This window comes from Pteropus alecto, unplaced genomic scaffold, assembly GCF_000325575.1.
Source record: "Pteropus alecto unplaced genomic scaffold, ASM32557v1 scaffold161, whole genome shotgun sequence".
NCBI classification, from domain to species: domain Eukaryota; kingdom Metazoa; phylum Chordata; class Mammalia; order Chiroptera; family Pteropodidae; genus Pteropus; species Pteropus alecto.
Window position 1 is genome coordinate 473,880 of NW_006432943.1, and position 13,078 is coordinate 486,957.

Sequence of the window (13,078 nt, forward strand, 5' to 3'; positions counted from 1 at the left end):
ATTTGTGTGAGCCCCATATGGTTGTTTTTTGGTTACCGGAAATCAAACACAATTCCAAATTGATATATCGAAATTTAAATTAGCTTAAAAATATGCAGATCAATGCACAATTTGTTACATTCATTTCCACCATAACAAGGTACCTTGAATTTTTCTGAATTATGTAAAATGGGCACACATTTTCTGTCAAAATATCTATGACCAGAGGATAGCTTCAGTGAGCTGCTTTTTTAATCCCTTGGAGTCATCACATTGCATTTAGATAACTAGTCATTTTAAATCAAGAGATCTAGCAGGCTATCTGGAACCACAGATGTGAATACCATCTTTTCCCAACAGCCATTTATTTATTTATTTATCTATTTATTTATTTATTTAATCATAATCCAGAAATAATTGTACTAACAATATCTACCAAAGGTTGATTTGGGGACAAAATGTTTTAATTACTGCATTGCTCAGGACTGTACTAAGGTTCTATTATTTTAGAATATACAACTTTAGTTCAGTTTTATAGATTCCATCACCATTTGTGCTTCCCCTTCTATAGCACGGAGTTGTCTGTCATGGGAAAATAGCTGCTCGCCAACTCATTTCCCAGCTTCCTCATACTTAGGGGCACCATTTAAACAGTTCTTGCTGATGGAATGAGTGGCCATCATGTGCTTTGCTTTCAGGCTTTCCCAGCTCATAACCACTCCTCCCCATCCCCTACCACCTGTCACCCCCCGCACACACAGGTGGCCCTCCATGTTCTTCTTCCTTTTTGGCTAGGGGAATAGAGATGATTCGCAGGATGACCTTGGAAGCTATGTGTTGATTACAGAACCTCCATTGGCATGGGTTCCTGAAAATTGGAGGGAGAAGAGCTGCCCTGCTGAGCTGTTCACCTGCCTGGAACAGTTAGATAAACTAGAAATAAGCCTCTGTTATGTTTGAGCAGTTATATGTTCGGGTGTATATTTCATAGACGTGGGTCCAGCCCAGTTGTATTGATTGGTTCATCTGCTATTTGAGTGCCTCATGGGCCACCATCATTCCACAGCCTCACTATGCTTTTTAACCAGCAGATGTCTTGTCCCATTGCACGGTAGTGGAGCCAGATCTCAGATGAGGGTGGTGACGCGTTTGCCATAATGGTTTCCAGTGGTTGAAAGCCAAAACCCACATTTTCCTTCTAGTTTCCATATCCTAGCTATATTCTTTCCAGAAAAAGGCTCTTTCTTCAGCTTTTCCCTCTCTCATCTCTGTTGATTTCAGATGGTGGATAATCACCTCCAGCTGTACTGGCTCTCAGAGCCCTGCTGGCTTAGTTTCCTGTGCTTACGACAGGAAAACAAGCCCTCCTGATTCCAACTCACTCAAAACAGGAGTTTCCAAGTACCTTTTAAAGCAATAGAAACTTTTTTTTCCCATATGAAATCTTCAACTACAACCCAATCTGGAAAAATCATTCTTAATGAAATGGGAATGGTGGTGGTGATGCTTCTTTTGACAGATTTGGCACCACTTCTGTGGCAGAGTTCACATCTGCTGCCTGGTGAGGAGTCAAACACATCACCAAGGGGCAACGTGCATTGACTGACGCTGTCTTCTGAGCTCAGGTAGCCAGAGACACTCAGTAATAGGTCCCAGCAGATTGTTGCACTTGCATATGATTGGAAATTCAAGTTAACTTGCTATGAGGATGAACCGAGCAATTTCCTGGGTCTTGGAATGGCATCACTCACGGCTGAGGGAAGTAATGCTGTCAGAATTAGGATTTAGTGAAATATGCTCAATAATGAGAATCAGAAGCAGAGTCCTTGAGGCCAATCTCTTTTCCTTCAGGTAAAACCAAATATAACCCCTCCTCCCCCCAGGTAGTGTGATATTGTTTTCTTTTATTATCTCTTGTCAGCTGAGATATTCTGAGCTTTACTACAACTAGGACTTGAAAATATTCTGTTTAATGTATCAGTTAAACACAATAAGCTGGCACCACTCACAGGAAGGCAGCCAGAAGGGAGTCTGAATTTCCTAGCTACTGTCAATCAGTGTCTGCCCCTAGTGTCAGACCTTGATGAAGATCTGCAAGGGTTCTGACAACACTCCAGGTCCCTGCGGCTGGCATCACCGGCCCAAATGGCAAGATGGAAAGTTGGGGTCCAGAAGTTCCTGTCTTCCCAGGGGCCTGAGTGTTGTTAAAAAAATAACACACTGAAAAGGTTTAGTTTGTCTGCATACACTTTTGGTTTGTTCATGTTTTAAGGTGTTTTTTTATTTACAAAGTGAGATGATGCATATCAAACATAGATGATGCCGTTACAAACATATCTGATCACTCCATTTTCATGAAAAAGTATATAAATATATTACAGGAAATTCTATATAGTAAACATCAGAAATTGATACAGTAAACCTTTGCTACTTTTTTTCTATGCCCAAACTACTGTCATTTAAAGCTTAAATACTGTATCCCCTATAAAATAACTATTAAAATACTGAAAAAGAATTTTGCTATAAACAAGATTGGTACATTTAAAATAAACTCAGTGCATCCTTATAACAATGTCCACTATAATCAAATGCTGCCTTACTTGTGCCTAAGATCTGCATTATTTTGTGTTAAAAATTTTAAAACAATTGTCACAGGTTAAAGCAGCTGTAAAAATACAGCATTTCAACATTATTTGTTGTTATGAAGAATGCCCCTCTAAGGTAGAGGAGAATAAGTATAGACATTGTATGGACTTATGGCCTTGGGATCCTTATTTTATAATGGAGAGCAGGAGCAACTATTGGAGGTTATGAAGAGAGTGGGAAAGGCATCCAGAAGGCTGTTCTTTTCAGGTCATTTCAGAGGCTGTGGCTGCTCTTTCCGCTCTTCTTCAGCTTGAAGACGTGTCAGGACATAAAGGATGACTTGGTAGCAGAAAATATATTGATCCTGTGGAAGAGAGAGCGAGAGAGCGAGAGAAGAGGATATTTTATAAATACAGCTTTAACACTATTTGAAATGATGTTTAAGTTTGAAAATATGGTAAATTTTTTAATAATGTTGAATGTGAGACACAGGATATAGAATTGTGCAATGTCATAGAAGTTATAAAATAAAATAAAGCACATTGACAGAATGAGAAGGGAAAAAGCCTTTGGGGAGTGGGAGAGTGGACAGAAAATCCCAGAGTGCTAATTGCAGTTGTGTTTGAGTCATGGGCCACTTCTATTTTTTGTGATTTGCTTTCATAATAGAAAAATAAACTTTCTATGGAATTTCTCCTAGAGTTATTGAAATGTCAAGAAGTAAATACCCAAGATGCTACACAAAACAATTTTCTTTAAATATTTTGGAATGAAAGAATATAGAAATCAGTTTTTTGAAAATTAACTTTTTTGGGGGGTGAAATCATAGTCTATTAAGTTGATGGCGCAAGGATCTGAGTTATGTTGTTATTTGACAAAGAATGAATCTGAAAATAAGTAGAACAATTCACAATATGCTAAATGGAAAGTAATGAAAGGATAATTACTGTTGAATCTCATTGAAAATAGTTGCATGTGTGAGTGCATGCACACCTGTGCACAGGTGCTTAGACTAAAGAAAGTAAGAATGTTGCCAAAAAGGTTAACAACTCTGAAGGGTAGGAATACAAGTAACCCTTTTATCTACTTTTTGCTCACCTGTATTTCAACTTTTCCACATCTTCTACACGATTATCCTTAATCTTCTCTCACACTACAGACAATCCATTAGCAAAGCCATGTCTCTTCTCCCTATATCTACATCCACCATTCCAGTCTGGGGCACTACTGCTTGCCACTTACCTGACCTCCCTGCTCCTAATGTTGCACCCTCCTCCCCAAATTGGATCTTCTTTTAACACAGTAACCAGAGAGGTCCTTTAAGATGTGAGTCAGATCATGTCACTCCATACTGACTATCCTGTGGTGGCTCCATTTCACTCAGTGGAAAGCCCAAGCCCTGCTCACTCACCCCATCACCTGCCCTCCCCCGACCCCTCTCCCTCCCTCACCCTCACCACACTAGTGGTGACCGTCCTTAAACACACAAGACCCGCTACCATCTTGGACTTCCATGAAGGTGGTTCTGTCTGCCTGAAAGGCTCTTACTCCCAGTTATTCAACATGACCCCCTCCTTCACCTTCTCCAAATCTTTGCTTGAGTGTACTACTTTTCAGTGGAGCCACCTATTTAAAACAGCGCCTCAACATGCCAGGATTCATCCTCCTTAACCTACCCTACCTTTCCTCCCTCTAAATATCCTATATAATTTACTTATTTAATGTGTTTATTATTTGCCCTCCTCACCGTCTCCCCATTACATCTTTGTTATCTCAGCAAGATCTTCATTTTCATTCACTGATGTGCTCCAAGCACCTTAAGAGCGTGTGGTGCAGAGCAGGCACTCCATAGGTACCTATTGAACAAATGAACTTCCTGGGTCTAAACTACGTATGGAGATCAAGACGCTTTCTTTAAACAATCTGACTGTAAATCAGTGTAATATTTAGGATATTTAATTTGAATTAAAAAGAGAGTGAAGGGAATGAAGGGAAAGTAGGCAAATTTTAATTTCAAAGATAGTAAACTTTTTAATGAAAGCTCTCGAATAAGCGATTTATTCCTATCCATGATTGCAGACATTTACAAAACCATAAGGCCTGAGTTTGCCTTTAAAAAATAACATAAAAAAAAAATAAAAAAGAACATGTAAAGCAGTGACAGAGACAACACAAAATAGTTTAGGGAGGGGCAGGAAGAACTTTTAATAATTAAAATGTAATGTGAAAAAAAGGGTGGAATAAAAGTCCCCTGTTATTTTTACTTAAGATGTCATGTGATAATATTTTACAATATCCTGTGGGTCAATGTATGTATGTGTATAAGTCCATATAATATACATATATACAATACATTCTCTTTCATATATATATATATATATATATATATATATATATATATACACACACATAGATAATTATTTAAAGTTCATTTTAGGGCAATTCTAAATGCCACTCCATGCAGTTTTTTGAATCATGTTTGAACATGCTTTCTTCACAAAATAAGGGAGAGAGCAAGAAATAAAAAGATTCATTTGTTGTGACTGAGATTCCTTTGTTTAACTGTACACTGTGATGAATAATTTTCTTCCATAGTACTGTGAAGTGCTAACTCTGTGGTTTTCATGAAGAGACTTGTTAAAGGATCACATACCCATTGTCATGCTATGGAAGTAACTCTCACTCTGAAAAGGGTTTAAGAAATTTTCCTCCATTTCGCCATCATCCTTTGGTGTGCCCAGTTGATTACTCAGGCTCATAATATTGGGAGAACTCTTGGAAATACTGTCTGCATCTCCTGAGCCTAAACGGCCATTCATGTGATGTGACCTCACTCCTCTTAATTCACCTATGGGTCTATCTGATGCCAGGGCCCATTGGAAAATTAGGTCTGTTAGGTTCATGAGGTACTGCATTCATTAAAGTATACATGCTTTCTCCACAGTTGGTTGAGTCTGCTAGACTAGGCATGATGGGTGTTCTTGGTGGTCCTCCACCTCCTGCAGGATCTACGTAATTCCCAGGAGATGCTGAGGAGTATGGTATTGAATTGGCATTTGTTGGGTTTGGCCAAGGTCTACCACCACCTGGACCCATTGTTCATCCCAGGCATTCCAGGGCCACCTATAGCATTCAGTGGAGTCTCGTTGTACCTCTATAGTTCTGTGGTCCTAAGGGGACCATTCCTCTTGGAGGAGTCATTCTCTGCATTGGTCCACCCATATTTGGATGTCCTTGTTGTTGAGGTGGGCCAATCCACTGGGAATTAATGGCTGACTTCCTGGGACACCTTTAACTGCCTGTTCAGGTTTCCTCAATGGGGGCCTTGGACCTCCAGGTACTGAGGTGACATGAATGGCTGAAAGCACCCTGGTGGTACAGGATCTACTGGCATGCCATCTCCTGGGGGAATGTTTCCTAGCAGTGGACTGGGAGCTGCCGCAGCACTATAATCATGGAAGGTTTTTGCTTTATTTGAATGTTCGCATGTTTCCCGTGTTTCTGGAGCTATAAAGTACGAATTCCAAAATACACACCACCAAGAACGTAAGAATCCTGGTGGTTCCCCCATAGTGATGATTTTTCCCCCCCATCTTATCTCTGATACAAAATGTTAGGGACTATTTCTGAGCTCCTATGTGAAGCGGATATTCATGTACGTAGAGTGCTAGCATCTCCTGGGCCTGGCTGTCGGACAGGAAGGTGTGGCTGTTACTCTGGCCTTTCCTATACATACTTGTGATAGTAAGCTTCTATATTCTTCAAGTAGAGAAATGTGAATTTATAGATACATGAAAGTAGCTTCCAGATCCCTCCCCCAATACAAACAAAAAGCATAGTGGAACCGCTCAGAGCAGACAGACACTCTAAATAATGTAATCCCTGAGAAAGACACAAGACTGTAGGTCAGTGGGTGATAACCCCATTGTTTGCTTTCAGGTGAGTGAAATGAAAATGATCAAAACAGAAGACGAATGGACCTACCCTTTCACACTCCCCTGAGTGTCTTCTCCAAACTAAGCAATCCAGCCTGCCTTCCTGCCTTCTAGTCAGTGCTGCTGAATCCATTCCCTCTTGTAGCAAGAACGTTGCCTTCTATCTCCTCTTTTAGGTTGGATATAGGAAAGGAATGCCACTAATTACATGCTATTTCATACCACCTCCAATTTATGCTCCCAATATGCCACCCTATGTTCTTCTATTTAGTGTAGATATTGCATTTCCTCATTTTTAACCCATTTCTTGTTTGCCCCGAGGAGAGTCACAGGTGGCATTTGCTTTTACTCCGAGATAACCCGCATATTGCAGTCCTAATCTTATCCCCAACATTTGCCACGAAATATCTCACTTTTATCATTATTTTCTCATTGCTCTAGTATATTGACAGTCTCTGGAAATAAATGACATCATTCTGTTTCTAGCATTGTTTTTAGTATTGGTATTTCTATTTACAAAATTTAGTAATTCCCGTTCACTGAAAATTTAGTAATTCCCGTTCACTGAAAATCCTAGACAATGTAGCATTCCTACACGTGATGTTAATGTCATCCTCAAACAGTTGTTAGCCGAAGATTCATTTGCTGAATCCAATTTATGTATACATTTCTGTTACATTAGGATTAGAGACAAGTTTCATTTAGAAATAACTCCAAGAACAGTTTTTATATTTTATTTCCACATTGAAAACCAGTCAGATTTGCCTCAGCCTCAGAAAGCATGTTTATGTAAAATTAATGCTGGCAGCAAGCTGCACTTTTTTTTTTCTAAACAGGAAATGGGTTAAAATTAAAAGGCAACATTTAAAAAGAGCCTAGAAATACTTTTATTTTTTTTCTACATTAGTCCTCATGCTTAAAAAAAGAGTCCCTCACTATCATAAATCTTCGGATTTATGCAATAATGTGGGAACTCTCAAAAGAGAAATGGTTTAACCTCAAAAGAGAAATGAACTTTTAAAGTATCAGAATCTTCATGAAAATCCTCATTAGAAGACACTCAGCCATGACACACCAACCAAGACTCACCTCCGTCTGGACCATTCCATGTCTTTGTAGTCTCATGCAGCGAACTAAATCAGAGATGTCGAACTGCCAAAGGAAGAGTCTATATGTTAGATAAAAGGGGTAACCGAATTTGAACCCCAAAGATTCACAGAGCAGTGGCTTATATAGATTTCTGTACCCTCATTCTCATTCCCCTTCTAGCAATCTTGAGAAGGTATTCTGGATAGAATAAGTTGGTGAATCGACTTTGCCACCATTTGAAAATTTTATTTATGATCTTTCAAGAATTAGGGAAGTTTATTCTATTTGAAAATTCCCTACAGAAACTCTTGTTTCTCTAAAATTTGATTAGTTTCTAACATCACCATTTTAAAAAAACAAGGAAAACTAAATTTCCCACATTTTGCCTTTTAGAATAGAAGTCTTGACCTTTTTATTCCCACTGATATTTAATAGTTTGAAACAATGGAGATATGATAGAGTATGAAGTGCAAGGTACAACTGATTTTTACTAAAATTCTTTAAAATACAATGATTTTAATTACATATTATGTATAGTAAGATATTCTAACATTTTAAGGAAGGTTTACACTAATCGAGTTTTTTTTTTTTAGGCGAGGCAAATCTTGGTTGACCTCTCAGATTGCAAGGACCTTGTCAGCTTACAATCCTTTATTTTTTATTTTTTATGCCTACAGCATCTGGTCTTCTTAGGTGGTCTCCCATCCAAGTAACCAGGCCTGACTCTGCTTAGCTTCCGAGATCAGATGGAATCAGGCTTGTTCAGGGTGGCTAATTGAGGTTTTAAAAGTAAGATTATACTCTTATTAGCTTTGGTTATTCAGTAATAATTTTTAAATCTGGAATAATTGTTTAGAGATAGACTAGCATCAATTTATTTAACAAAATATACATTTCCCATTTATAGGTAACTATCAAAAAAAGCGTAAGCTTATTCATTCAAAAAATATGCTTTCTTTTTTTGCTTCAATATTTCTACCCCTAAAAGTGTGGTAACAACACTGACTTTATCTTATACAAACCAAAAGACTAAAGAGTAAAATGCAATACTGTACAAAGGGCTTTTGAGCACATGGTTTAAAAACGCCAGTAAAACAAATGAATTTGAAGTATTATTTCTTCTTGATTACAGTCTATACAGTTTTGAATAATGTTTACTAAAATACAATTCTATATAGTAAGAAAATTAAGGTACGCATACAAACATGAATAAAAAATCCCAAGATCACAATATATTATTAAAGAATTCGATTCTGTCGTTATTGCCGGCAGAATGCTCACTTAGCCTCTATCTTGTACTCACTTCAAGATCTTGACCGATTAATCCTAGAACCACATCTATGCATATCAGGGTCCCTGAACGTCCGATGCCAGCGCTGCAGTGTGTGATAATTGGGCCCGATCTGTGAATGTGTCTCATGTAAGAGATAAAAGTAAGCAAGTCATCTGGTTGAGAAGGTGTGTCGTGGTCTGGCCAAGCAGTGAAATTCAGATGAGAAATATGTCGCACCTCTCCTGTCTGAAATTGTACAAGAGAATAAGAATATAAAGACATGCTGTAGTTTCCACATGTAATTAGTTCTTATCATTATTTTGTTGTTTAAAAATTTGGCTTTTCCATTGGATCAGATCAAAGGAAAAGTAAAAGAGACAAGATTCCATCAAACAACACATGAGGGTCTTTATGAAGGAAGCTGCTAGATCCACATTTTAGATATTGACTCCATCAAACAACACATGAGAGTCTTTATTCTGAAGGAAGCTGCTAGATCCACATTTTAGATATTGGTAAAAACTACTTTTTGGAAACCCTAAAAGCCAATTACATTTTGATATGAATTACCATCTTTTTTTAATGACCCTGTTCCAAATTCACCCCAGATAAAAGCTAGAGTTATTGCAATGGCTTTAAAGCCCTACATAATCTGGCCCAAGCTACCTCTCAGACCTAACCTCCTCTTGGTCACTTTGCTCCAGCCAGAGGGGTCTCTGTGGTTCTTAAAAACATAACAGCAAAAAACTAGGCACAGTTCAGTCTAAGGATCTTGGCACTTTCTAACGGAAGTGCTTCATCTCCAGTAGCCCTGTGGCTCACTGAACTCCTTCGTGGTTTTTTCCGCAGCACCAGTATCTTCTAATTAGAAAGCAAGCTCCATGAAGTCAGGAATCTCTTTCTGTCTGTGTTGTTAACTGCTGAATCCCTAGATTCCATAAGAGGGCCTGAGCTCTATAAATGTGTTGATTAGATAAACATCATTTATGGAATACTGAACAATAAGTAATGTAGGCTGGTGTAAATGAATAAGGAGGTGTAAATTTTAATTCTCTGTAAAATAAAAATTCAAAAATCATGAAGGAAATTCTCAGGCTATGTTTACATGCCACCAGTAGAACTGAGTCAATACACTAATATGCTTTGTTTTTGTGAAAGCAAAATTTCTCTCTTTAAGAAAGCTAAAACTCCAACAGAAAACATATCACTCACACCTAGCTAGTATTACTGGACAGAGGAGTGAAACAGAGTGTGGAGGTGGGGAAACAGTAGCAGCTTTACTTAAGGTATACCATTTATCTAATTCAAGCTAAATTTATTCTGTGGTTAGGTGGCTGCGGTAGGAATTACTTGCATGGCAAATGTTTATGCTACAATTTTCTATGTATTACCAAAGATGTTGTCTTGATGGAGGAATATCTTCTATTTAAAGATTAAAAAAAAGTTTTATTGAGCCTACTTAGAGGTTTGTTTTTTTTAAAAAAATGTGTCTCTAGCACATAGTTTCTGAGTCACACTATGCTATCATTAAACAAAGGGTAGTGAATGATCACATTAAAAGTCCTGTGTTTTCATTTTCATTTTAATACAGTACATACTGGCAGAATTCATGAAGAGGGTCACATTTACGTTTATATCAGATAAAAATAATAGGTGGCATTAGTTTCATTGAAATGGGAACCAAAGAAGTCACTGGCTGTTATTTAGAAATATATTGACGCAATCATGGAAAGAGTCCAGGCCTGCATTCCAACTGAGAGATAAGCCTTAGTAAATGGAAAAATTTAATTCACTTACTTGAATATCTTCTAGGGTCATTGCCCTTACTACGAAGCCCTTTAGCTGTTGCATTCTCACGAGAGCCAGCCGAAGCCTGTTGCTGACCATTGTCGTTTTGCCTAGGATGTTAGGCCAATAGCGCTGGCATTTTATTTTTTCCCCTTCTACTTCTTGGGTCATCATTGCTATCACTGTGGATTTTTGTTCCCAAATCATCTGCCAGAAATCTCCAACAGTTGTAGGGAGAGGTCCTTGGCAGGCAATGTAAATGAATTCTTCTTTCCCCACTGGTATCTTAATGAAGCTGGCATTGATATATCCACCTTCATCTCCAAGAGGCACTCTTGTGGCATCGTCTGCGAATTTCACACCACAAAACAGAGCCATCTATATCACGCATTTTAAAACAAGAGCTTTATAAACAGAGTGAGTCAAAGATTATGAGAAATTCCTCACAACCACAGATGAAATCACGCATTTTAATAAAGGCATATTTTCAAATTGCAGTACAGTCATTTTTTATTTACTCATTTCACTCATGTTACAAGTATATCTAAGATGTTAACTCAGTGAATATCTGACAGAAAATTCAATATTTATTATTTATATACTTTTGAAGAAATTAAAGTTAATAAATTAATGCATTTAGAAGTTCTTAATAAGTAACTAGAGGAACAAATACAACTTTGCTACTTCTTTCTCCTTATTGCAGTGATGATAATAACAATGAATTTTATAATGAATGGCAATTTCAAAATATTATTTCATAAAACAAAAATTTATAAGTATTACATTAAAACTATTAAAATACTTATTAGAAATATAGTTGGCATAACTAACTCTTGCTCATCTAAGTTATATTCTTTTTAATAAGCAGCCAAAATAATAAACTAACATGATAAATAAAAAGGTAGCTCATTTTATTCTTTAGGCATATAGGCTTTTCTCTTTGTCTAATTGTAATTTCATATAGTCAAAATATAAATTTTCAAGGCAGGCTGCCCCAGTGAAAAGTATATATAAACCATCTTATCTAAGAGAATTTGTATGTACTTATATATTAGGAGTCATTCCTATTTCACATATTTATAAACTTAACTAGTAATTTCTGTGATTACCAATTACGGCTTTTAGTAATGGGCTTCATTCCTCCATCAGCTGCCCTCCTATCACTTGACTTCTGTCTCTTGATTCACAAAAGCAAATCCACTTAGTCGTTTTGACTTTACGGCGTTTTGGCTTTTCTCATTCTGATTTTGGGATAACTAGTCTGGCCATTTTTTTGGCCTGAAATAATTCCCACCTGCTTTATGCCAAACCACAATCTATTTCATTAAAAAAAATGCTAAGATTCGCTTATTACAAGAAGTTTTCCAAAATAAATTTTATGTCTTTCATCTTGATTGAAAAAATGAAATTATATTATTATTTATTACATCATTTGTCACTATTGGTTCTGTTATTTATCTTTGAATTTATGACTTCCTGTCAAAGATAGGGTCAGTGTGTGATATGGTGTAATCCGATGTGCTAATATATACATATAATTGTGGCTCTAATTTCTCTAAGAAGTTTTTAGACATTAAGATTTTGGCTATATGTATAACTCATGTAATTAGAAAAAATCATGTTGATTGGTGAAATGAGTAAAACACGGATAAAATGAATTGCTTTTTTTCCCTCCTGGTACCTGAAACCATTTAAAGTATACTGCAACCAGTGGTACCATTATAGTCATATGCACAGTTGTTATGAACCATAGACATTTCTCTAAACTTACAATGAGTGGAATAAACGGATGTTAGTTGTGACATATGAACTAAGAAATTAGTCATCAAGAAGACAATCCATATTTTAAAAAAGACTTTTAAATTACTGATTTATTTCTAAAATTGTGCTAGCAAAAATTCATGCACATCTGGAGAAATATTTAAGATTCTTCTGATTAATTTTCAAAGTAGATAGATATTTTCAAAGGAATTCATATTGTATTCCTAATTTTGTTACTGATGTAAATCTCTGAATGTGTATCTGAATACCTGCTTATGTGAGAGATAGGGTAATTAGCATAAGTTCTAAATCAGTTCAAATGATATTATATATTAGATTTGAAACCAAATTGGAACTTACAGGGAAGTATATTTTTATATCGGTTTTTCCTTCTATTTTCCTTAGTTTGTCCAATTAGGCACTGATCCAAAGGTTTTAAATCTTGAAGATTCTGTAAGTAAAAATGGAAATACATTTAAATTTGTTGAGATAAGCAGCAATTCTGTAATAATTGCGAATGTGCAGGGTGCAAAATTGTCTACTGATCAGGGCAGACTTTGAGTGTTAAGAAAAGAGGTATGTCTTGCCAAGATAAATTAGGCTAAAATCCCAATATTAATTTGATATACCAGTTGTTAAAATACATTGTTGCAAATATTTTAACATG

At 36.7% G+C, this 13,078-nt stretch overlaps 1 protein-coding gene and 1 pseudogene across 11 annotated transcripts in view; both read right to left on the reverse strand.

Moving 5' to 3' along the window:
• Positions 1-2,208: 2,208 nt before the first annotated feature.
• The window catches only part of PTPN13 (protein tyrosine phosphatase, non-receptor type 13), a 260,232-nt gene continuing 249,362 nt past the window's right edge, over positions 2,209-13,078 (reverse strand). For all 11 annotated transcript variants that reach the window (XM_015586042.2, XM_025043825.1, XM_015586045.2 and 8 more), the window contains 5 exons: positions 12,772-12,862; positions 10,660-10,997; positions 8,893-9,108; positions 7,590-7,652; positions 2,209-2,929 (listed from right to left, as the gene is read on the reverse strand). In XM_015586042.2, the coding sequence (XP_015441528.1) occupies positions 2,834-2,929; positions 7,590-7,652; positions 8,893-9,108; positions 10,660-10,997; positions 12,772-12,862 (804 nt within the window). In that variant the 3' untranslated portion in view covers positions 2,209-2,833. The remainder of the gene's footprint in view (positions 2,930-7,589; positions 7,653-8,892; positions 9,109-10,659; positions 10,998-12,771; positions 12,863-13,078) is intronic.
• Positions 4,976-7,201, reverse strand: LOC102886634 (annotated as a pseudogene).